Source organism: Lytechinus pictus, chromosome 11 (genome assembly GCF_037042905.1).
Source record: "Lytechinus pictus isolate F3 Inbred chromosome 11, Lp3.0, whole genome shotgun sequence".
Taxonomy (NCBI): Eukaryota; Metazoa; Echinodermata; class Echinoidea; order Temnopleuroida; family Toxopneustidae; genus Lytechinus; species Lytechinus pictus.
The window spans coordinates 17,759,752-17,786,070 of NC_087255.1; the positions used below are offsets into that span (position 1 = coordinate 17,759,752).

At 36.8% G+C, this 26,319-nt stretch overlaps 1 protein-coding gene across 2 annotated transcripts in view; it reads right to left on the reverse strand.

Annotated features, from left to right (window-relative positions):
* Positions 1–26,030, reverse strand: part of LOC129270908 (transportin-1-like) — a 43,562-nt gene extending 17,532 nt beyond the window's left edge. The window contains exons 1-12 of one of the 2 annotated variants that reach the window (XM_064106896.1): positions 25,774–26,030; positions 15,720–15,853; positions 14,590–14,671; positions 13,273–13,395; positions 7,373–7,491; positions 6,655–6,823; positions 5,330–5,390; positions 4,947–5,099; positions 3,359–3,555; positions 1,862–2,086; positions 1,168–1,362; positions 201–356 (exon numbers count right to left, since the gene is read on the reverse strand). In XM_064106896.1, coding sequence (XP_063962966.1) covers positions 201–356; positions 1,168–1,362; positions 1,862–2,086; positions 3,359–3,555; positions 4,947–5,099; positions 5,330–5,390; positions 6,655–6,823; positions 7,373–7,491; positions 13,273–13,395; positions 14,590–14,616 — 1,425 coding nt within the window. In that variant the 5' untranslated portion in view covers positions 14,617–14,671; positions 15,720–15,853; positions 25,774–26,030. Of the gene's footprint in view, positions 1–200; positions 357–1,167; positions 1,363–1,861; positions 2,087–3,358; positions 3,556–4,946; positions 5,100–5,329; positions 5,391–6,654; positions 6,824–7,372; positions 7,492–13,272; positions 13,396–14,589; positions 14,672–15,719; positions 15,854–25,773 lie in introns of those variants that run through there. The other variant, XM_064106895.1, reaches the window with a different exon arrangement.
* Positions 26,031–26,319: the final 289 nt, after the last annotated feature.

Sequence of the window (26,319 nt, forward strand, 5' to 3'; positions counted from 1 at the left end):
AATTTAATTCAATTTCAGTCTATGATACATATAGAAATATTTCCTCTCCACATGAGAAATCGATATAAAATTGCAAACGTGGACATAAATAAATGTACATTTAAAAAAATTAAACATTAAGTGTTGGCAGAGCAAAATTATGTATTATTTTCAGAGAATTCTTGATATGATGCGACATCTCCAAATGCCTCTGAACCTACCTGCATACATTGAAAGAGAAGGCCCATGATGTTGCTGCTCGCTACATGCTGAGATATGTGACCTTCTAGCCCTTCCGCTAAACCACTCAACAGATCCAGGGCCACGATCATGAAGTCCTTGTCGGGAGGCTCAATCTCTGGGTTCATGTTGGATGCCTGTATAACAGAGAAATGAAGATTTGTAAAATTTTGTGGTTGGCACAGATTATGTGTTATTTTGCTTCAAAAATCGGCATATGACATCAAACCTTACATAGCCCTTGTAGTCACGTTGTTATTGTTATATTAGCCTGTCTGCAGTAATCGATTGTGAATCCAATGAAGTGCTATGAGTATAAAGTAGGTTCCCCCTGTCCATGGGGACCAATGTGCGTAAAAAATGTTGGTTTACTTCAACTACTACTACAGTAGCCAATAATTGCAAAAAGTAATCGCCCTATACGAAAGAAAACCACATTACTTGCAATAGACATTTCACACATACAGTGCGTCCTGTAAAAAAAGGAACCTGTGTCCCAGGTATTTTTTTTAACATAACTAAGTAATTATGATGTTTCCTTTACATAATCATAGAATTCAGCTTCTCTTCTCCATTTTGATATAAAATATGATATGAATAGTTTACGCATAACTGAGCAAGAAGATTTTGAAAATTTGATGCAAAACCAAAGTGCCCAGGAAAAGGGATGGTTCATTAGCATACCTTTTGTATGCTATGTTAAGTTTCTTTCACTAGTCCCGAGAGCGGATGCAGATTCACATGTGAGTTTCTGCACAAATTCGTTTCAAACATGCCTCAGTATTTATTGGTTTTGCTTCATAATGCATTAACATTTCACAAAGTATTTGGTCTCAAATCGAAGGGGAGATTTCATTCTTACTATTAATGTTGAATTCATGATCTAAACATAAAAGCAATGATTGTGATATCTAACTCTTTAGGATGCACTGTATAGACATAGCCTACCATGATCTGTGCCAGTGTCTTCTCCGTCAGGGAGACACACCTCTGGAACACTGGCTGGCTGTAAGGAAGGAAACCGGACTGAAGTGCTGTAGCTACCGATGACAGACACTCTAGCAGTGGGAACAGATCCTTGTCTTCATCCTTCAACTGGTTCCACTTGGCAATTAGAGGCGGCATCAGGATGTCTATATGCTCCTGGGCAAGAGAGATAAAACGTATAAAATATTAGTTTGACAAATTGTGACAGTGGGAACAGATCCTTGTCTTCATTCAAGGAGTTCCACTTGGCAGTTAGAGGCGGCATCTGGGAAGCGTTTCATCAAGATTTTTGTCCAGCCTGTCAACTTCTTCTGAATTTGATTGGCTGAGAACCACTTTTGCCATGGTAACTGATAAAATGTCTGATAAGTCCTTTCATGAAATGCTCCCCAGGATATCTATATGCCCCTAGGTAGACAGATACAAATATACCATACAAGCAAGATTGGTTTGGTAACTAACTCTAGCAGTGGGAACGGATCTTTGTCTTCGTTCTTCAAGGAGTTCCAATTGGCAATCAGAAGTGGCATCAGCATGCTAATGACCAATCAAGATCATTGTCGCATGCACACTTTGTCCAAAACAATGACCAGGAACCAATCAGAATGGTTCTTTCATAATTACAATTCATCATAAACCATACACCAATACAAACCTCCTTGTTGAGATGATGGCCTACGGAGTCTGCCAGTGTACCAATGGCATCGTAGAGGATCAGGAGATTCTTGTGCTGGTATTTATTGAAAGCATACACCAACGTCTCCAGGATGTTTGGTAGGTACGGCACGAGTTCTGTGCATGCTTCTTCCTCCAGGGTTGCAAACGCACTGCAGGCTGCCTCCTGGACTCGCTTGTTGCTGTCTAGGATTCGCCTCAGAAGCTGTCAAAGGTATAAAAAAAAATGAGAGATCATAATAATAAACATATCATATTTACCAAGGGTAGCTACTTCAATTTAAAAAAATATTCTTCCTGCGGGACCTACTTAAAATGATGATTTTATTTACATTATACCTGCATTGGCACAGCTACCCTGAGTGCTCAAGCATTAAAGAAATTTCTTTCTACAAGGCAACCATTTACTAAATCTGGGTGGGGAGAAGCAAGTGTAGATAAATGCCTTGCAAAAGAACGAGAGTGCTGTATGAATGCTACAAAGTATTACTATTGAATTATTATAACTTTTTAATTTCTTAGATCTCTCAGTTGTAACTTGTAACAAGGAGCTGTTCCTGTCATTCTTGTTATGATTATTTCTAATAGGTTGGACCCCCCGTAAAGGCTTGCACAGACAAGACGAGACAATTCCTACAACAAATAACCAACTGTCATGAATGAACTAAGTACACAAAAGCACAGGTGTCTAGGGGACTTTCACCTCCCACCAGAAGGTCACAGGTTCAAATCCCTACAATGCAGTTCTTCTCCATTGGCAAGATATTCATCCACATCGTGCTGCATGTGACCCAGGTGTATGAAATGGAAACCTGGCATGAATATCAATTCCTCAAAATGCTTTTGTGCCAGAATGGGGGCAGGATTCAACTTCTTCACCACTTATCACCTTTTTTTTCTCTCTTTCATTCTTTCATCAATCTCCAACCCTTACTTTTCTTTTATTCTTTCTTGTCCCAAGTTATAAGTCTACACACAAAAGAAAATTAGTAATTAACTTTCTGTATATAACTTCAGTATAATCTACCATGTTAGTTACCATATGGTAGAGGGGGTCTAATTTCACGATCATTCATATCACACACTATGCTGGTAGAGGATCACTCATCAATTCATTTTTGTGGCTTCTCTAGACATGATTGATGGTAAGGACAAAACTAAATCATGCAAATTGATAGGTACCATAAGATACACTGCTTCAAACAAAAGAATCTTGTAAATGTGTTCTTATGTTGATTTATTTTGATAAAACATACAACAACAAAAAAATTCCCCCCCAAAAAAAAAATAGACCAAGTGGCGATAGACCTTACGCATTGACATTATCGCGCCACCATCTTGGAGGCTAAAGCTGGCAATCTGTGGCTGACATATATCTGACAACTCCATTTATTCTTATTCCTATATCCTCTGAGTGAGGGCGCTATGAGATTATGATGTCATATGCGTAGGGTATATTTACCCCCCTATATCTTACCTCTTGCATGAGCTTCTGGAAGTAGAGATGATGAGGTTGGTTGATGACCCAATGGGAGTATCTGCTGAGCGTCCAGCAGGTGATGGAACGTACCAGGGCTTTCTTCTCCGACAGGCAGTTGATGAGGAACGGAACCAACTCCGGCAGATGCATGCTCATCGCATTCACGCAACCTGAATCAATACCAATTGTGACACCTGCGGTGACAGTGACACGTTTGACTTGATAGGTAATACAGGGAAATGTTTCACAGGGCATACAAAGCAGCAGCCCCAACAGTCCTTAACTACTCATATCTGGCCAGGTTCATTACCCATAATGCAACATTCTAAGCAGTGTAGTCTTGGAACACAGGCCCACTTGAATGATAACATACACATTCACTTCTCAATATATTCATAAGCAATTATGTTACCAAGTGGCAGAAAAGGTACTTTATCACTCAAAAACATTTCCGTTTCCATATACATGTACAATGAAATTAAAGGCTAATTTAATTCTATGTACAAATATTTATCTCGAAAGGCATATTTTATGACTAGCTGTTATTAGAGTAACAAAAAATATGACGTCACAATGTTTTGGGTGGTTTGGGGGAATTTCAGCGTTTTTTTTATGCCATAACTCTGTGGGGCATGATGGGTGGGGGTCGGTCCATGGGGCCCGGAAATATGACCTCATGAATACATAATTAGCCCTACTGAAGTCAATGTATTATTGGCCTGGTACATAACATTTAGAACCAGGCCAATAATGCATTTACTATTGTTCATGCCCTATCATTTTTTTGTTCATAACAAACAAGTGGAATGCAGTCTTGCCTGAATTCTGCAGTGCAATATAGCAACATAACACTTTGTAACATTAAAATATAAAACATTTCCTCTTTTTCATTTACCCTAATGTAATAATCCACGGCCAAGAAAATCAATCATTTCCCTTAATATACATCATAATAAGTGCATAATTCTAATCACTGCATAAAGTTAGAATGTGCTTTATATTCATGAGAACTTCGTAATATATGATCTGCTTTCTGGTAAAATTCTGTATCAATTAATAGTCTTTCCATAACTACTGAAGGTTCTGCAGTAGCCTTGGGCCATCGCACACCTTAAGACTAGTCTACGACCTAATTTTAGAACGAATTGCCATTTGATTTTGTTTTTTTTCTAATAAAGATATTAATGAACAGGATCTTATATAGAGGTTCAGTTTAAATGTAAGAATGTAAGGGTATTTATATTGATATTTGAATAATTTCAAGCCTTTATTTTGGAGTAAAGACCAAATTTGTTTCAAATCATAGCCAATCATACTATTGCTGTGACATTACAATTAGATATCAAATTCACTTTCATTCTTATAAGGGGATAGCAGATTTAAAGATACTTAATGAATTAGAATAGTGAATGAATTAGTCTCAATATTTGTGTCATGTTACTTTCTATTCCAAAATGTGGTCGCTGACCAATCGCAAGGTGTGCAGTAGCTTTAACACCTCGGTAACCTGTTCCTATAACAGTTCAATAGCACTCTCTTTACTTCAGTCCCATACATCCCATTCCATGTTGGTCCAATGACTCACCTTCTGCAATGGCTCCTAGCACCAGAATGCCAGACTCCTTCACCTCCCAGTCCGAACTGAAGAGAGTTTCTTTCAAGATTGGTAGGAGCACAGGCATCAGCTCATCTCTGAAGACATTGGCAAGCATGTCAAGAGCAGCTGCTGAACATTTCCCTAGATGAAATAATGGTAATGTTAATAATAATAATAATAATAGTAATAATTATTATTACTATAATTATTCATATATAATTCTAATAATACCGTAAGGCGACCCCCCCCCCCCCCAAACAAAGAACTTTTCTCACAATGCATACTGGTTTCAGATAAATGGCAGCAATATGGTAGCAAATTGCTAGCCTTGGTCATTGCTCTTTGATCACTATTTGAATCTTTTTACTTACTAAGATTCCAGTCCGATAGTGCATCATCGTCGTCCATGCCGTAATCAGATGCTGAATCTCCCTGTAGGAAACATGATAAGGAAACAATTACTTTACAATAATCACAAAAACATCTTAATTATCAATGCATTAAAAGAACAGAACTTAATGATTTTAAGAATATACTTGAGATTGCATTCCGGGGCATGGGTTTTATCAACAGCAGCTGGCTTTGCTTATCTCAAAATATTTCCAAACTTGTTTTTTTATAGAAACATGAATGCAAACTGCTACCTTATTGTGATGTCACCCCTGAGCATTAATCTTGAGAGATTGGTAAACCACAGTGTACTCGATCACAGTGTTTGTCGTTCAAAGTGACTAAAAACTCAATTTCAACACTAGTTTTTCTTGGATAGCACTACTTCTTCTACTGATCAATCCGTATTCTTCTCTGTAAATAGGATTCATCATCAAACTGATCCTTTAAATTTTCTCATTCGCAGCCCAAGCTATTTTGTATCTCTTTCGTAAAACTGGGGAGTGTTTCATCAAAAAATTTTGTCGGACAAATTGTCAGATCTAACATCTTTCCTTGATGGGCTGAGAGGCACTGTTCCTATGGTAACTGTCGGATAAAACGTCTGACATGTCCTATCATGAAACACTCCCCAGGCCTCTCATGTTACTGAACATTCACTTATAGCCAATGTATAATGAAACCAATGAATTGTGCCAAGATTGCAAAAGAAGCTTGTTGGAAGGATTTTCAACTTCATTTCCATTTGAATTTCAATTTGAATTTCAATTTCAATTTCTATTTCTATTCCACTTCCACTTCCAATTCCAATTCCAACTTCAACTTAAATTTCAATTTCAAATCTATAAAATACAAAGAGTAAAATTCACAACTGTACATTGGATTGAATATGAGAGGGACAGCAAGAAAGGAGCAAGCCTTGTGATTATCTCCCCCTACAATATAATATATAGATTTCATGATAACGACAAAAAGAAATTAACTAAACTACAACATAAGGAAAGAATGGGGTGCTGTTAATTCCTATATCAAATTTAAACAAACGAACATGATGATTGTCTGTTAAAAACAGATTTCCTAGATGTGATATATTTTGAATGAAACTGATTGTTTGATATGTAGATTTACAGAAACATAATTCCAGATTCGAGGTCCTTGTAATTAAGTTGAGTTTTTAAAAGATGAGACTCTTGGTTAGGGGAGATGACAGTCTTTTGCATTTTTTGTATTATATCCATGCCATTCATCAGTGACCTTTGAGAAGTTAAAGATCTTCTTTGATTGCTTGACAGAGCCACAACTTTACCTCTTCCTCTTCAAATGAATGCTGCTGAGCGTGCGTCTTGGACTTGTGGAATCTTGGTTTGATATCCTGCTCATTGTCTGGAATCATTTCGTCCTCTTCAACATCTCCTTTCAACAAGATGATGTCAATCTCAGAATACTTCATACCCTTGATCAAGATTGGAATTAACCTGGGTGAAAAAAAAAAGGAGGATCATGTTTGAGGCAAAAAATCCAATACAGTATATCCTACATGTAGTATCTTCCTTTTTTTTCTAGTTTTACCCTTAAAAGACCAATCCAATGAAATAAAAAAAAGCCCTGCAAAATTTACTAATACCAGAATTATTTGGAAAAACACACTTCAAGGGGAAATCAAGAAAATATTTCAAATCATTAAGGAAACCCGCTTATTACAAGAAACATTATTTACCTTGGTAAATGTACAGCTAGGATGTCTTTAAAACAGTCCAACACACGTTTGAACCTTTCCAAAGATACCCTGTATGAATAATTGATACTAATGCCCTCAATGATGTACATTATCTGAATACTATTACACCTTTTGAGATTAATAGAAGACCCATTCATTACAAGAGACATGATTTACCTTGGTAAATGAAGAGCAAATAGGTCCTTACAAATGCTCTATTCTGCCAAACACTAATGTGCATTATTTCTATACTAATGAACCGTTAGGATTTCAGTATGGCCAACTCATTACAGGAGATATAACTTACCTTGGTAAATGTGGAGCTAGGATATCTTTACAGATGCTCTGCTCTGCCAATGTCAACCAGAACTCACATGCTTCTAAGGCAACAGCCTCATCGCCGTCCTGGGTCCGTAACAGAATGTACTGATTGATGAAAAATACAAGGTAATTTAATAATAGTAATATTCTTTTATACAGCACTTTATTACACTGGAATGACGTCTGCAAGCACTTTACAGATATTCCATTCTGGTTATTAAATTAATAATAATTACTTACATCTAGCATGTCACCCTTTAAAACACCTGTATAAAATGCACTACAAATGTTGCTATCATTATTAAATATCAATGTTTTTTTATTACATTTATCACATTCTCATTATCATCATCATCATCATCATCATCATCATCATCATCATCATCATCATCATCATCATCACCATCATCATCATCATCATCATCATCAATCATCATCATCATCAATCATCATCATCATCATCATCATCAATCATCATCATCATCATCATCATCACCATCATCATCATCACCATCATCATCATCATCATCATCATCATCATCATCAATCATCATCATCATCATCATCACCATCATCATCAATCATCATCATCATCATCATCATCATCATCATCATCATCATCATCATCATCATCATCATCATCATCATCATCATCATCATCATCATCATCATCATCATCATCATCATCATCATCATCATCATCAATCATCATCATCATCATCATCATCACCATCATCATCAATCATCATCATCAATCATCATCATCATCATCACCATCATCGTCACTATCATCATCATCATCACCATCATCATCATCATCATCATCATCATAATCATCAACATCATCATCATCACTATCATCACCATCATCATCACCATCATCACCATCATCTATATCCAAGATGTTCTAACCCATGGTATCACAGGGATTCTTTTCTGCCAAAGTCAAGCAGAAGTCACAGGCCTACACACACAAAATGGTGGTTTTGAATCTGTGGTTCGAAACCATGATTAATAGAGACATCAATCATCATGCACTGATCAAACATAATTCAGTGTACAGTGAGATAGTGGTCCAATCAGAAATGCTCGCTTTTGTCACAGCGCACTGAATTGAATCTTTTGTTACAACTGTTACAGCATAAATGAAGCAACTGTTAAATGCAAAATACTCATCATGAAGAGTGGGTCGTGGGTTCGAATCTCAGCCATGGCGTAATTTCCTTCGGCAAGAAATTTATCCACATTGTGCTGCACTCGACCCAGGTGAGCTGAATGGGTACCCGGTAGGATTTATTCCTTGAATGCTTTAGCGCCTATATGGCCGCTCAGCTACAGCCGGGGTAATAATGATATACCAAGTATATTTCAGCGCCTTGAGCACATAATCAATGTGGATTTGGCGCTTTAGAAATACTCTATATTATTATTATTATTATTATTCATTCAAAACTGTGGGTTCATTAATGATTATTAAACTTCAGTAACAAGCATCAAGTTACCACCTGTGATTGAAGCATGGTTTCATTGTGCGAATGAAACCGTTTCATTTCCCATTATAAATGCTGAATTAAATGTAATTGATGCATGAAATATGCATGGAGCATGGTTCCGAACCACAGAATCAAAAGAAATCCTTTGTGAATTCAGACCACAGGCTTCTACAGCAGCAGTGACATCACGATCATGGGTCTTCAATAGAATGTACCAACAGATAAAAAATACTTGTGAGGTACATGTACATGTAAAAAGCATGTATACCAGGGACTCGGTTTTATAATTATAAGGGGAGCAATAAAAAGCTCTCCTAGAACTTTTAAGGAGAGCGGTAGAGGAGCACTTCAAAAAGCTCTTCTTCAACATACAAGGGGAGCTTTTTGCCCAATTAACAAAATGGATGGAGGAAATGTATACATGTACTATAAAATTACAATCAACAACCAAAGGAAGTATTTATAATTGTTTTACAATGTATTGTAATTAGATTGTGTGTTGTAAAACCTGTTTTAGTTAGGTTTTGACTTTGGCTAAAAGTTAAGTCACTGACAATTTTTTTTTTTTTTCCGGGGGCTCCATTTTAATTTTTTTGTCAAATTTCGGGGGCTCTTTTTAAATGCTACTTTTTTGTATTTTGAGGAATACCTGTTCACTTATTAAGGAATTATTACTTTTTGTTTAATATTGTATGATTTTTAAAGTTATTTATCATGTTTAGAATCTTGGATGTGGGTGTGTGTGGATGGGTGGGTGTGTGTGGGTGTGTGCGTGTGTGTGTGACTGTGAGTTGGACTTGGATATAAATGAATTCAATATCTAATTTCTACTCCATTTATTCCAGTACAATACCCTAGTCAGCCATGTACATGTAATAAAGGCCCACTTACCCTAACTTTTCCTGAAGTTCTTTGAAAACGCAGATCTCCATGAAAATTTAATTTCTTTATGGGGGAGTCTAAATTTGGTGAGAATGTATTCATTAAGAACTTAAATATACATGACAATGAAGAAATCATCAAACTTTATTGGCAGTTTTGAATAATATTCCTGAAATGTAAACTCTGTCTGAAACAGAAAATCACCATCATTGAGGCCTTTACTGAGCGAATTGTCCCCCAGAGCTCTGGCAGAGAGACAGAGCTCCAACTGGCTAGCTAGTAAAAGCGCCAATGCGTGAGCCTGCCGCCGTCCTTGTAAAAAAGATGGAGCTTTGTTTGATGATTTATTGTCTGATATAATACCTCATCCCCTAGAAAAAGAAAACAAATGATTTTTTAGTTATAATTGATAAATTAGATAACTTATTTTGGAAGTTAATAAGCCGTTTTGAAAAGCAAAGCCGAATGACAACTCACCAATGCTAGGTTACTAGACTCTGGGATTTATTTCCTGTGTAATTCGAATTATTTTATCACAGAATTGTGATATCTGTAGGGGAAACATGTGCATTCGAAATGGCACACGGTGGTAGTCATAATGGACCCCTATACATGCAACTCTTTCTCGACCGTTGCGTTGATTTTTTTTTTCCATACCTGGTACCATGTGTATGGAAATACGTGGTACAGAAAAAATAACGCAACTTCGGAATTTGAAACTGCGCTACTCGCTACTTTTAAGGCTTATTCGTGATTTTGTGTGTGGATTTTGGATGGTTTTTAAATGGTAAGCGGAGCTCGAGCATATGGCACTAGTGGGCCGTTGAGTTGTTATCACTCGGCAATAATTTCGGGGGCGACATTCAGATTTTATGTCGCCCCCGAAAGCATGATTTTGGGTGATTTCGAGGGCGACTTTAGGCATTTTCGCGCAGGTCAGCTATCGCGAGGCGCGCTATTAATCGCGCTACCAAAAATGGATTAAGGCGCGCATGTAGCGCGCGATCGCTCTCGCGCGCCTTAAAATCGAGTCCCTGGTATACAGAGGTACTCAAAAGTAAGTGAACCCCAACAGAAAATGAACATACTTTAAGTGTTTAACTCTAACTCTCCCGGGGTATTTTTATTCTTGTCCTTCCCGGGGGGGGGGGCCATTATGGCCCCCCCTTAAGATCTCGGCCGCCGATCGCGCGAGCGACGCAAAAATTTGCACGCTGGTAGTGTGCGATGTAATCTACAAGGCTGTATGGTAAAATTTTCCAAAATAATGAGATTTTATTTTATATGAATTAATTATGCAAATTTATGCATAAATCATACTTTTTGCTCTAATTCACTAAATAAAGCTTCTAGAATGCTAATTTTTGGTAAAAATATTCTTTGTAGCATTCTTAACAATCGCAATTAAAAAAAACTTCAGTTTGGAAATTAATTTCTTATGTATTTTATTGTTTTATGAATTTCTTATGTATTTCTTTGTTTTTTTACTTTTTGTTTTTTATTGTTTTTTCAATGGAAATTGTTCCAGACTTAATTCTGATCATAAACAAGGCAAAATTAATTAAGTTTAATCAGTAAAAGTAGAAATAATGATACATTTATGAATTTTGGCTAAATACACAATTTGCATTGGATTTGTAAATGAAATCACGTTTATGAGCAATTTTGGGTCTGACATGCACTTACATAATGTTGCGTAATGTCGTAACCGTGTACTCGGGCGTCACAAATTTGGGCTCAAAATTTGCGCGAGACTTGAAAGTAAAAAGTCAGTGAGCGGCGAGGTCAAAAAATTTTGCGCAGCAGATATATCGCGAAAATTGTCGAGGGGGGGGCCATAATGGCCCCCCCCCCGGGAGAATTAGGGTTAAGTTCTGGCATGGTAGTTGTGAAGTCAGGTATTACTATTAAATTCAATAAAGATTGTTTATCTGGGCTTGCAGAACATTGTAGTTTTGTTGTCTACATTCAACACTGAGCTTGAAGGAGTATATTTTCTAGTGGGGTTCACTAACTTTTGAGCACCACTGTATTTAAGTATTTTTAAGGTCTTCTAGTCAGGAGCTGACCTGAGCAGTTTACAGTTCCCAATGCAAGATAACGATTTCAATAAAAAGATTAACAAATCATTACATAACAGAGGAGAAAATACTACCATAGAATTAAGGTTGTGGGGGGAAAAGGTGGACCTTCAAAGTATTTTCATAGTTGGAAAATTTGTGCATTGCATTATTTCTATTTGTATATTATTCCATGCTTTAAATTGTTCATCGTAATGAGAAAGAGCTAATGCGCAAATTATGAGTCTAGACTGGAATGGGTTTGTCTATTTTTTTTCTTTAACATGCAAAAACGAGTTGGCTTTCTCTTTAAACAAAGGGGGAAAAAATCCATGAATATTAGAGTAAAATTATCTCTTAATTAGAATCCAGAAATAAAGGTTACCAAAACATATCAAACTAGCAAAATAAGTGAGTTATTTTTGTCAGTGTACCAACACATAATGCTCCATGGCATGACCTGCATGGCATCATTTTTAATCACAAAAAATTCCCACAGATGATCTTGAAAATATTTGCCCCTATTTTTCCATTCCAGCATCTACCCTGCAGTGACCGTCCAAATGAGACCAAGAGTTCATACAACATATCTCCAAGTACACCGGCAACAAAACATCCCTACTCCATCAACCCCCTAAAAACAAGTCTGGTAAACTCATCATTGCTCCTCGTCTAGACAAACATAGAAAAGAATAAAATACCACGGCCTACATACGTCCACCTCAGTCAATGGCATTGACATTCCAGCGCACTAATTTGATTAGTGGAGAGAATAGATTCTCCTGACCTTCCTGATTAATTATGAGCATCTCCCCTCTACAAAAAAGTGCAAACACGTTTACAAGCAAGCACACACGCTCTCAGAAACATTTCCCTCCAAAAAGCATACCGCTACTGTAAATCAGCCATTTAGCATGGTACAAAAGAATTAGGAATCATAAGCTAGAAAATCCCTGTAAATTTTACAGAAAAGAACGCTACTTCATGGTGGGATCAGATGTAATTCATCTAATATTCAGGCTACGGTTGGATCAACTAATTTTCAATTTACCTGATAATCGAGTCATTTGTACATAGAATTTAATTGAATAAGTTGGATACTGTAGCATTTTAATTCAGAATTTAAATGTCAGAATGTAACGAGGGCTTCTCTCTGTTTAAAAACATAGACCATAATTGGGGTGTTAAACTTTTTACAAAAAAACAAAATATAAGAATTTGACAGTATAAAGCTCTCATGTAACTTGGCCTAGAAAGAGAAAGAAAAAGAAAAGGAAGAAAGGGCATGGATATAAGAGCATATAAACAAGGAAGAATGTTCAACCTATTTTTGGTATACTTTGCGACCAGTCCTTCCTGAATTTGCTTCTATAACTCTCATTATCCCCATCTCCGATATCAACGCATGAGGAAGATGGAAGATTTCTGATGACAAAGAAAACAAACTCTACCTCTATAATGTTCTGCATATGTGGGATGAGCCTATCTAGTCTCACTTCCAGGAGCATCACCAATGCTCTGCATACATTCTTCCGCACTTCGGTGTCTTCGTCGGATGCTAATTCAAATAGATTCTGGAAGGAAAGGAGAAACAAGACTATCAGGGATGGAAGATTAAATTTGAAGTGGTGAAATACACTGAATAAAAGCACTCTGAAGCTTCTCCTTGAGTGCTTGTCAAACAAACCTCACAAATTAAATTTGTATCAATTGTATCACCCTAAGTTGTCAAAAGGAATCTCTCTGTTTTATTAGGGGTTTTTTGTCTTAATGATTTTATTTCATAAAATAAGGTGGCTAGAGTCGGAATATGTCTTTCAAACAAAATTGTCTGTTATCCTCTCAATGCACATGTCATAAAAAATTATAAAAATTTACAAGCAAAAAAGATTATTTCATTCCTGCTTCAAAGAATGATACAGCAAGATGTGTCTACATGTATGAAAGAAATTTCTCATGTGGAAGAAAATCAAAACATTTATCAAGATACTGTGGTGAAATATTTGGAAAAGAAAAAGTAAAATTAATACTAAGGCAAGCTACTATTCAATCATATATTGCCTAACATGTATTATTTATCAATTGTAATTTGACTTTCATCTATTGACTTTCATTTAAGTCGAACAGATTTGTGTGGGCTGAAGTGAGTTGATTCTGGCAGAGTTACTTGTTTTAAAAAGCAAATCTTTCATATCTTAGTACAGTTTACAGTATACAGGTACATGCATTGTACTCTAATAATCTACTTGCACCAGTGACCAACAGATAATTCTCATACAAACCCACGTTGGAGCTGAACCAACAGTTTTATTGCCTGACATATTATTTCTCACATTGGAAATCATCTGGACACATGCCAAGCCTGCGGTACCATGTATTATGGATGAACTCTGTCCCAACTTCATAGATTACACTGAATGCACTTTTCACCTGTCTGGGCCACAGAGACAATTGACTTGCTATTCAGTGCAGGGTTCATACATATAGATCTATACAAAGGACTCCCATCACTTGACTTCTCCGCTAGTCATTACTTTTATGGAGAAGCGAATTGAGCTTCCTAACAGAATGCCTAGACAACTTTCTCACTTTATTCCTTCTTGCATTGTATATTCGGTATAACAAATCCATTTTTAAAAAATGCTAATAGCTATCATCAAACTTGTCACTGTACATGTAGGAACAATAAAGGAGTGATAATCTGATCGTAGGTGTTCATAATTACTCAACTTCCGCACTTCTTGATGACGGTTGGTGACAATACTTACATTCATAAAGGGATCTATATGTAGCATAAGGGCTTGTGTTTTGCTGATGATGAACTGGTTTACACATGCAATAGCATGGGACCTAAACGATAAAGAGAAAGAAAAGCAAATTATAAATACACATTGACTTTCCTGAAAGGCCTTTGCACACCTTACGACTGGTCCTCGATCCGATTTTGGAACAAATCGCATTTGGTTTATTACATGAAAATGTGAATGAAAATTAAACTCTTATTTTAGGTGCAAATCAACCTTAAGATTACTAATATAACAATTTGGATAATACAAGCCTTTATTTAGGTTTCAAATCGTACATGTAGCTGGTTGTAGGATTGCTACGACGTCATTACGATTAGATATTCATTTCGCTTTTATTCCAATGAGAATGGTAGCATAGTCACAGATTACAACATAAATATCCGTACGATGAATCAGACCTTTAAACAGTAAGATATGCTATAAATGTGTCAATGTTCGCATTCCGAAATTGATTTGCAGACCAGTCGTAAGGTGTGCGGTGGCCACAGATTCAAAATACAGGCATACCCGTCTTCATGACAGCTACAAGAAATCATCAAATGAAGCAACTTTTTACCCAACAAGCAGACTGGATTTAAAGTCATTGCATTTATAAATAATGGGACACCATGTCAATAGGGCCTGGGTCTTGTGGCATATATGAACTCACTGACCCACATTCTGAAATCAGATTAAATGTAGACCATGGTTTAACTTGTTAAAATTATGGGAAGCCAAACGAGTCAAAATTTTTGTTTGTCATGTTTACTGTGCTCTTTCCTAATTCTTAAATGGTGAAGGCAACTGTCATACTTATATTATCCTTCCCAGGCAGTTAATATTGTTTTGGGAGTCAAATGAGCTGATACATTGAACCTCTACTGTAAGGGAGATTAATGTCACAACTGGCTTTCCATAGTTATACCACAACTTTTGATATGACTCAAAATAATGCAATAGCTGTGATCAGTCTGGAGTCAGCTGTGTTGGTATGTCTTGAGCATGAAGGAAGAATCAAATAAGGGTCTGAAGTGAAGACTACACATCCCCTAAACATCCTGATCCATGTATTTCTAAAAATGGATTTCTCGAGGAGGAAGAGGCGAGCATACCTGATCTTGGGGGAGGCATGCTTGAAGTAATCCAGCAGTTTTGGAATGAGAAAGTTGAGTGGGCGATCAAGAGCGTCGCTATCCAGGACATCGGCCGAATCCTCACAGATCTTCTGCAAGGCCCCAAATGATCCCTGCAACAGATTACCAAACAACGTCACGATAAGAAACATAAACATTGCAATAATGTGAACATTACATTCCAAATTCAATTGGGAAAACAACTGAGTGGATCTCTTAAAATGTCTGAGAAGGTAGAATGACTGAATATATCGCTATCCAGACAGTCTGAATCCTAACAAATCTTCTGCAAAGACCCCAAATGATCCCTGCAACATTACAATAAAATTAAAGTTGCAATAATGTGAACATTACAAATTAAATGAGAAAAACAAAGGAGTGAACTGTTAATCAGGTCTAGAAGAATGTAAAATGACAAAAATATATCACAATATATCGCAGATGAATCCTAACAGATCTTCTGCAAGGCCCTGAATGATCCCTACAATACAAAACATTTTATGACTGGGAACATACACAGATTATACGTCACAGTAATGTAAACATAGCAAGATATTAAAAGGGAATAAACAATCAAGAGCATCAAGGAAGAATGTAACATTTCTAACTATAATTTTAAAGGAAAACTTTTACTTTTCTCCTGCGTAGAGAGGTTCAGAGATTAAATATAGTACAGTACACTAACAATCAGTCTGGCTCTCCTCTACCATCTAAACCCAGAATCAAAATGGGTTCTTCTTACACTTTATAAAAGACAAGCTTGACAACTGAACTGTCTCTCCCAACCATTGATAGGAAATTGGTAACTGCTGGGAATTTTTTCCTAGAAAGAGTGGGCTTTATGCATTATGTGTATCCAGCATGGACGATCTTGAAAGAAAGGCAACACAAGCACAATAGGACACCCTATTCAAGTGTTAACCATATTCATGTAATATTCATTTGGACCATGAATTTTTCATATACACAACCTGCTCTCATTCAACAAAAAAAGCTTTACTGCATAAGGCAGTCATAAACTTTTTTTTAATAAACACTGTTTTATAAATGCAAAAAAATGTACATCGTGAAAATCAATGTCTACATGTATCACTTGAAAAACAAAAATTATTTTTTTAAACTATGTTTTTCGAGTGATAATCACTGCTTCTTTGTGAAGTGTTTATTAACTTTATATTGTATGGTTGGCTTGCCATATCTACATACATGCATTTCTCCACCTCTCACAATAACAGTAAACCCTTTCCTGTGAAAATACACCAGGCAAAAAAATTTCTTTAATCTGCAACATTGGAAAAGTTTTAGTTGCATTTTCCAGGGCTCTTTTGAGCATTCAAGGGCAAAATCGCCCGGAGCCCCCATGTAATTTTTTTCCATGAAATACACCCTTCCACCTTCAATAGCATACATTGAAATGCATGTGATACCGGTGTGAACAAGCCTGCTTGAACCACAGTAACCGTACCAAACAAAACATATTACGAGCCCTGTTTCACAAAGAGCCACAACTATGGCAACTTTTTTCCTTATGGCAACTACCATGGAAACCTTGATTCTGATTGGCTGCTCACCTGTTACATGTACCATACATGTAGAAGTTGCAATAATGGCAAAGTTGTCATCGATAAACGGGCCCAGGCATTGCACAGGTCCAAATTCGAACCATGCCTCCCACACACTCATGAGTGGGAACACACCCCAAGTCACATCTTGCTTACGACCAGCTGCCTTTGACATTTCCCATCGTCGGCCAGCAAAGCCTCATTTTTACTTGTACATGTATGGTCTGGATGGCGCAGATCAGAATAAATGTAGTTTAATCTAGGTTCATTGCTCTTCTCTTCGATAGTAACAAACCCTTAGGCAAAGCCACAGGTTTACCCCAGTCTTCGCTCAAGTCCTTCCCAACCTTTTATTCTCCTTCCCTCTTCGTTTAATATCTTCCTTGTCAGGATTGAGGTATTCAAAGTTTTGAATTTTTCATATTTCTGTACATCATTTAATAAACAGAACTTCTCTTTCTGAAAGACTGCATTCCAATGAATACAATTTGAAGGAAGAAACCTGGTTTCTAGTTCCATACTTTTTTTTCACAGAAGCATGCAGTAGGCGCTTTATAGAGACATGTTTTGTGATAAGCGCTATACAAATAATTTTAAATATTTATCATTTTTAGTAAATAATTTCATAAGTTTATGCTTCTGTGATATTAAAAATGTGTCTGATTATATACTTTACTAATGCATGCACAGATATCGTTTTCAATCTTCTGAGAAAATGACATTTTATGGAACTTGATATCACACAACAAACAGGGAAGCTGCATGCAAAGTGACATCACAAAACCAAAACTTGAAAATTCCAGAACTCTGTTATTCTTGATGATTTTCACAACATCTTCATAAATCTGCTTCTGTCACTATTCAGCTTGATTTATAAAGAATGAATGCCAGATGTGGTAATGATTTCAAAATGAGTTTTGTACAGAATATAGTTAAATGACAAATCCAAGTGTCAGATGTTTGAATAAAAGAATGTATGCATCAAAGGATACTGGAAGAATATTTGTAATTGCTGAGTTTTAAGTATGGTATTCCATCTAAATGTCTATTTCAAAGCAATGAAATAAAAAAACACTGTCCCAGATGTGCTTATCTGTGTTGGTGATATTCAGTGTGATAATTTTTCAGTCTAGATTTCATGATTACACAAAGTTCAATGTATATGAAAAGTCGTACTAGATCTATTAAGATGATATGATGACAATTAACCTTGGTTTTTCTAGCTTTCTCATAAAATCAGTGTTATGTATAAAAACTACTTTCATTTTATTTATCTTTAAACCAATTTTAAATGGTCATACAATCAGGGAAAATTAGAGGGGCACTTTCACTTCCTAAATTCCCTCAAAGCCCTGGAAATCTGGAGGAAAAAAAAGCCCCTAAAATTTTCTTCCAGTCCATTACATGTATGTTATATAATCTAGCAAATCTGGCTTGTAAACTCAAAAAGTAGCCATGGAAAGAAAATATATAAATTTTCTCTTCTGTATGCATGTCTTTCATAAAGCTGACAATCTGAACCTCTCATGAAATACATGAATCCCAAAAAGACTGAGAAATAGACAACATTCTCATACCACTTTCTATAACTGGTTTACTGGAAACCGGTTCAGGAAACCAGTTTGAAGATCGCATTGCTAGCATTCATTTGATAACCCACGTGTTTTTCATAACCACTTCACGTAAAGCGATCTTGTTGCTATGGGAACACTCTCAGTGGGGTGAAATATTTCGTGCAAAATTTGAAACCGCAGCGTAGGCATTCCACACACAGTGTGTAGAGTAGCATGCTCGAAATGTGCGAAGATCGCTTCCAGAAGAAGAGTTGTGTCCTCACATGTACGCTAAAACCAGTTTTACAAGGCAAAGCGATCTTGAAAACTACATAGCGAGGTGGTTTTCTGAACCGGTTTGGAAGATTGCTTCAAAGACCTCTTCGACCGTTCTCATTACATGTTTAACTAGTTCCCACAAAACTAGTTTCCAGTAAACTAGGTTTAGGATTGTAGTGAGAACGGTGTTAGAGTAGTTTGGCATAAAAAGAGTTAACACTCTCGTCTTCACATCAAGTATGTATCAATCAACCGGTGGCGAATGAGACAGGTGCACGGAGTAGGAAACTGTTCCTGACACAGAGAAAATGCAAATGAATTCATGAGTCAGGTGACTATGTATCCAGTTGCCTGCGAGGTACTGTCTGATCAGTTTCTTCTCATTTAATAGGAACCAACATGGCCAATAGGGGTTTATGATAAAACATTTAAAAGGGCTCAAAATACAAGCCCTATTTCAGAAATCTCTACTTTTATTCAATGTTTTTTAATGTTTGAACAAAAATATTGGAGTTCAAATAATATGTCATTTCTAAACTGGATTATAGGATATACAAACAAAAGCAGGGCATATATTAATCCAAGGCCTTCTGCAGCCATGGTCATGGATGGCTAGTATTAAACTGACCTCATTATGCCTTTCATAGGCCTTGGTTATTTTTTGTTCCCTTTTCAATTTTTTATATAATTTTTGTTTGCACTAAATAATTTCAAGTGTACCCTTTCGCAGGGCTCCACACTAATCCTTTTTTTCTACTGGTCGGACCTGATCATGTCGGACCAGTACATAACCAGTTTTTCCATTTTTTACTGGACCGAACCTAAAATTTACTGGTCCCCAAAAATAAAGAAAAATATCAAAAAGACTTGAGTTTATTTTGCTGTCTTTTATTGCTTATTGTTACCCCCCCCCCCCAAAAAAAAAAAAAACCAACAAACAAAGAGTATACACATACGACATAATTCATGAGAGCCATTTTTTTAGATGCCAGAGCCATTTTAATAATTTACTAAAGAGAAGAAAATATATATTGTATCAGTTAGACATAATCTTACTGGTCATGTCGGACCAGTAAATCCGGCTTTTTCTGAAAAGTTACTGGCCCGACACTAATTTTTACTGAACTGGGACCATCGGACCAGTGCCAGTGTCGCGCGCTGCCTTTCGGAATGTGACTGTGCCCTAGAATTATAAGGCCTAAAAAAGTGATTAACATTTGAAATGAAATTATTTCACCATATAGAATCAAGCAGAGTATGTACATGTAAAGAGTTGAATGTTTGCTGCATGTGCCATTCACGTCCATGGTATTCAGTATGCTCTGAAAACTTAATCTGACCGACTCCCTCTCAGAAATTATTAATCCAAGATTCACACTTGCATCTCCTATGGGATTCAGCTTCTTGCATTTCATGCTCTGTGAATCTTTGATGAATACTTCTTTTAATATTCAACAGTGTTAGGCTTTATCTCTCCCCTACCTCCCTTACTCCCCATCCAGTAACCTAACTGGTGTGTTGGCTCAGTTTGTTGAGTGTCCGTCTCACAACCGAGAGGTCGGGAGTTCAAGCCCCGGCCGCATCAGACCATAAGACGTTAAAAATGGGAGTTGCTGCTATACTGTTTGGTGTTCTGATTATGGTATAGGGATAGAGCCTCTTCGATCTGGCGCTGCACAACGGCTGCTGAGTATTTCATTTCAGGTCTATTTCGAACAATAAAATATGGATGGATGGAATCTCTCAATCGCTCTGTGAATCTGCCATGAATACTTCTTCAAAACATTCAACAAAGTTAGGCTCTATCCCTCCCCCTCCCTCCCTTCCTTCCCCCATCTCTCTCAATCTGTCAGTGAATCTGAGATGAATACTTCTTCGAATATTCAACAGTGTAAGACTTTTAACCCTCTCCCTCCCTCGCTCACCACCCCTCCCCTAATTTCTTCCTCCCTCTCTGCAAATCTGTGACGAAAACTTGTAACATTCAACAGTGTCAGACTATAACCACCCCCTCCCCCACACCTCCCTCTTCCCCATCTCCTCTCTCTCCCATCCCCCCCCCCCCATCCAAAATCTCTCTCTCTCTCTTCCCTCCCCCTCTCTCTGTCAAAAACAACAAACCTTTCCCCTATTAAACCTTGCCATGAATTACATGGATAAATTATACAAGTACATCCTTATGGTAAAGCGCATGTAGCTTTAGGAGACTGTCAGTGTCTTTGGGTAATTCTATTTCATCTGCCTCCTCCTCCTCGACTAGCTAATGAATGTACTGCCTCGGAGAAGTGCCACAGAGGATGTTGAAACTCCATTCGGCACACACCGGCCTACAGGCAGAGAATGAACTTTGACATTTACTGCTTCCAATATTCCATCCCATCCTCGTTATATTGCACAACCAATGCATTACCAGAAGGGGGAGCTGGTGTCATCAACATGGGAGTGGAGATCACTGCTCTTCACTTGAAACCTTGATTACACATTAACCCTTCAATGCATTTTGATTTTATTCTTCTATACAGCCGTTTCATCTTGATTTTCGTCAAAACTTATGTATTCAAAGAAAATATAGGTCAGTAAACTCTTCACTGTAGTTGAAAAAAAAATTGTTTTGTTTTCCAATTTAAGCTTGATGAAACCAAAATTGTAATGGCCATCATGATAAATTTAAAGAGAAATTCCAGTATTTGCAGTAAACACTGATTTCATGAGAAAGTCTGTAAAACAAGGCTTAATTGTCAGTATATCATCGAGGATCTAGATCTGGTACAGTTACATAAACTGAACTTTGTGAAATCTTGAAATCTACGCTGAAAAATGTTCACACTGAAGATCACCAACACAGATAGGCACACGTGGGACAGTGTATTATTATTGCTAAAATAAAGACCCGACGGAAGTGACCGAATCCGCGCTTATTTTGCTTATTTCTCAGCAATCACACAATTTCTTCCAGAATCCTTTGGCACATATTTTTTATTCATACAAACAGACACTTAGGTGGTCATTATATTAGATTCTGTAAAAAGTCATTTTTAGATCGTTACCAAAACTGGAATTTATCTTTAAGTTGGCATTATGGGAATATCTCCTTGCATACACATGTATTGTATTAGAAAATTCTGTAAATGATAATGTAAAGAATTCACCTTATTTGAGCTAAATCTTTTTTCATTCATTCATTCATACATTATTTTCTTCCATTTCTATTATTTTAAGATACAAGGCCCCGTCTTGTAACTGATCCGATCAACCACAACTATTGAAAGCCAGCAACCATCAACACATCAAATGCATGTTTGTTCAGATTGTTTTCTAGATATGATATAAATTCATTTGTTTTTGACAATGCAGTATGCTCCTCTTTGTTTACAAAAGGACAATGTGCACATTTCTTGTATGAAAAAACATGACAATTATGGATTTCCATACAGTTTAGGTTCATTGTCCAGATCAATCACAACTCCTTGTAAGACAGGACACTGCCCTCACTTAATAGTACATGTATGTATCTTAATCAATTCACTCCATGGTTCTGTTCTTGCATTAGAAGTTGTAAAGTCGGCAGAGATTATTACACACGTAGGTCAACGCACACACTTGCATTGTGCTCAGTAACAATTCCACCTGCCGTCGATCAAGAAGCAAGAAGGGGCAAAAACAGAAAACCCTCAAGAACCCTACAAATACATACATGTAAATAATTGATAGGACAGTCTATGATCTTCCTATCCCGTACCCCAGGCTGAAAATTCATTAGTTGTCAAAAGCACAAATGCATGAGCAATATGTGTAATTCATGTTTTTCTTGTATCTACATTGTTGATTCATCTGCAAAATAAACTGATTTGACAACACTTCCTTGGTGCATATGCATGCAGGATATGCAATAGAATCAGCAGTACTAAGGATTTCAGGGTACACTGCTGTCCAGGGTCCCGTAACACAAAGGTTAGCGATAATCATACGCTTGATTTCTACGATTGATTGTACATTGTAGCCAATGGAATCAATCGTAGAAAAATGTTCTACGATCATTGCTAATCTTTGTGTTACGGGCCCCTGAATATTCCATGTATTGCCTACATTTCTGTACATTTTTTTTTACATCTAAGAAAAAATAAAGGAATTAGTGCTTCGGAAATACATGTAGAATCAGCAGTACTCAAGATTTCAAGGTACACTGCTGTCCTGAATATTCCATGTATTGCCTACATTTCTGTACATTTTTTTAATACATCAGTCCTTCACGTTTATAATTTCGTGGAGCTCAATAAATCGCTCTCCTTATTTTTTTGAGGAGCTCAATTGAGCTCCTCAGAATGGCTCTCCTTGAGGAGCTCAAATCAATTCGATACAATACATGTACATGTATGATAAATTGTAGATTTTTCTTAACATCGTATATGCAATAGCTTTGTAGCTATTAATTAATCTGTGGTGAAAGTAGGCCTGGGTCAATACGTTTACAAAATATCGTGCTACTGCTAAAAAAAATTTAAATTTTTTTTAAAAAAATTGCTATAATTTCACATTTTACATCTTTAAATCCAAGAAATGGCCATCTATTTCCATAATTCCTTGAAATTATTTTGATTTAGTTGAAAACTATCACAAAAATGAAGAATATTCACCTCTTTCCTGACTCTGATTTGAATTTAAACTCGGTAAATGTTGTAGTCCCATATGTATGTAGATTTTCATGGCAACACCACTGAAGTCTACAATATTTACCGAGTGTAAGTTCAAATCAGAGTCGGGAAAGAGGTGAATATTCTTCATTTTTGTGATAGTTTTCAAGTAAATCAAAATAATTTCAAGGAATTATAGAAAATAGATGGCCATTTCATGGATTTAAAGATGTAAAATGTGAAATTTTAGCTTTTTTTTTTTTTTTTTTTTTTTAGGAGCGCGATTTTTTGTTCTCCTTATTTTTTTTTTTGAGCGCCGGCGCGACCGTGCTCCTCAAAAATGAAGGTCTGATACATCTAGGAATAAATAAAGAATTAGTGCTTCAGAAATGCTATTAGCCTTTATCACAAGACAAGCATTGATAGCAGGTATTGTATTGAATTTATTATTTTGATAGTGCTTTCAAATCTTCAGAACACAGCTGGGCTTGATTGAAGATATAAAGTCTCCACCAAAACTTGGTCATTGCAAATACTTCATTTTATTTATACTTTTACCTCCTTTCACGATACCTATCCTGATTAAATCAAAGATGGTTCTGGAATCAAAATTTAAAGAGTTCTACTTGTACATAAAATGATTTGGGTTGATCATCAATTCTCAATCTCAAGACGATCTGCAATGATTTCAGGCTACCACTGGCCATTGTCATCTTCAAATTGCCTCCAGCAGTTTACTGAAAAGCACTCTTAAAGATGTGAACCATCACAGACTGATCACTTACTCAAACCACCCTTCAGCCCACCGGGGAGTTTAGGAGATATCAAAATATCTTGAAAGCTTTAGCCTTTAGCAGTGCACTCACACTCTCTCTAGGTGGTTTCAGACCGTCTCGAAGTTCGTCAGTTCCAGGTATTTTCTGATCAGGAAATTTATCCCGATCAGAAAATACCAGGTTATTTTGGAAATGTGAAAGCACTTTACGCGTAATCTCCCCGAAAGAAAATACCCCCTAAATAGTAGGTACTTGCCGTGGGTGGCTGCTGAGCTAGCGATTTTGAATCTCGCACCTTGCTTGCTTATCAGACTGTATACTGCGCATGCTCGTAACTTCAGGAACCTATCCCGAAGGGTATGTTTCGGGGCGGTGTGAATGTGGGAATAACTAACAGGTATTTCCTTGCCTTAAAGAGTTCTTGTAATTTAACAGGGATTCTTGTGATAGAGATGGTTTGAAACCACCTTCTGTCTCTCTCGCTCTCTCTATAGCAGGACTTTGAGAAATGCATTTTTTTTTCTATCTGTCCCAACCTCAATGCCCATGCATTAATGAGCATGTACATGTAGCTAATGTAGAAGAACAGATAACTGAAATATCTTTGGATAATAGCAAAACAGTACAGTATATGGGCAGCAGTTTTTTGTGAAAATGCAGTCTACATATCATCATCATCGTTGTACGGAAGAAGTAGGTGGTCCTGTAGTGCTTCCAATCATTCCTTCGAGATTATACTTAACTGGTCTTTAAAAACAACTAAACGTGTGTGGAGGGCGGAGCTTTATCTGAATCACATATTTTGATATCACATTTAGCTTTTTAAATAACACAAATCACGACCATCTCACCCAGACCTCCAGAATCTAAAAAAGAATTAAGTTGCCCCAGTTGGTCAATTTATCTTCATACATATACATGTACATGTACAGCATGCTGAGAAGTGTAAACTTGTATGTAAATTCTAAGATTGGGCCACAGTTTATTTACAGCGGTACTAGTTCATTTTTATATATGAGCATTTTAATGTTAATAGTGTAAATTAATTAGCTCAAACTGATTTAGATTTCCTTTTTTTTGCACCAGTTCTGACATAATCATATCATTTCCAAACATGTCCAAACGGAAACAGTTGGGAACCAGATTTATTACATCTACATGTAGTAATACTAATACGACAAAGATGTTTCAACGACAAAGATGTTTCAACAAGAACTTCAAGTTTGCCATACCTCACAGGTGTTGTAGTCTTCCGAGTCCAGGAGTTGGCAGAGCGTCGGGAGGAGGATGGGCCAGTTCTGTAGCTCGCCTCTGGTTGCTATGGTAGTGATGAGGATACCAATGGTCGCCCTGATGAGGGGTGATGGGTCGCCGATGTTTGCGAGACATTCCGACTTGATGAATTCCGTGACCTCTTTCGGGAAGTTGTGGAAGTGAGCCTTCACATTGTTTTTGAGGATAAGACCGCTTAGTGACCTTGTAGGTTCATTAGCTGCAGAGGAAAATAAATATTCATTTTGAATAATAAATTCAAGCTTTGGTATACCACCATATAATACTGAATATTTTGAAATGATGAGAGGGAGGGGGTTAAGACATACATATATCCATGCAAATGAAGGACAAAAATAGAGGCAGCACAATCAACAACTTTGAATTTACCAGCCAACATACACGTAAAGGTACTTGGGCAATTCCATGGAAAATGTTCACTTTAGAGAAAAAATGAAGTTTCAGATTTCACTTAGGCAGTCAAATTTTCTGAAAAAGTATTCTAT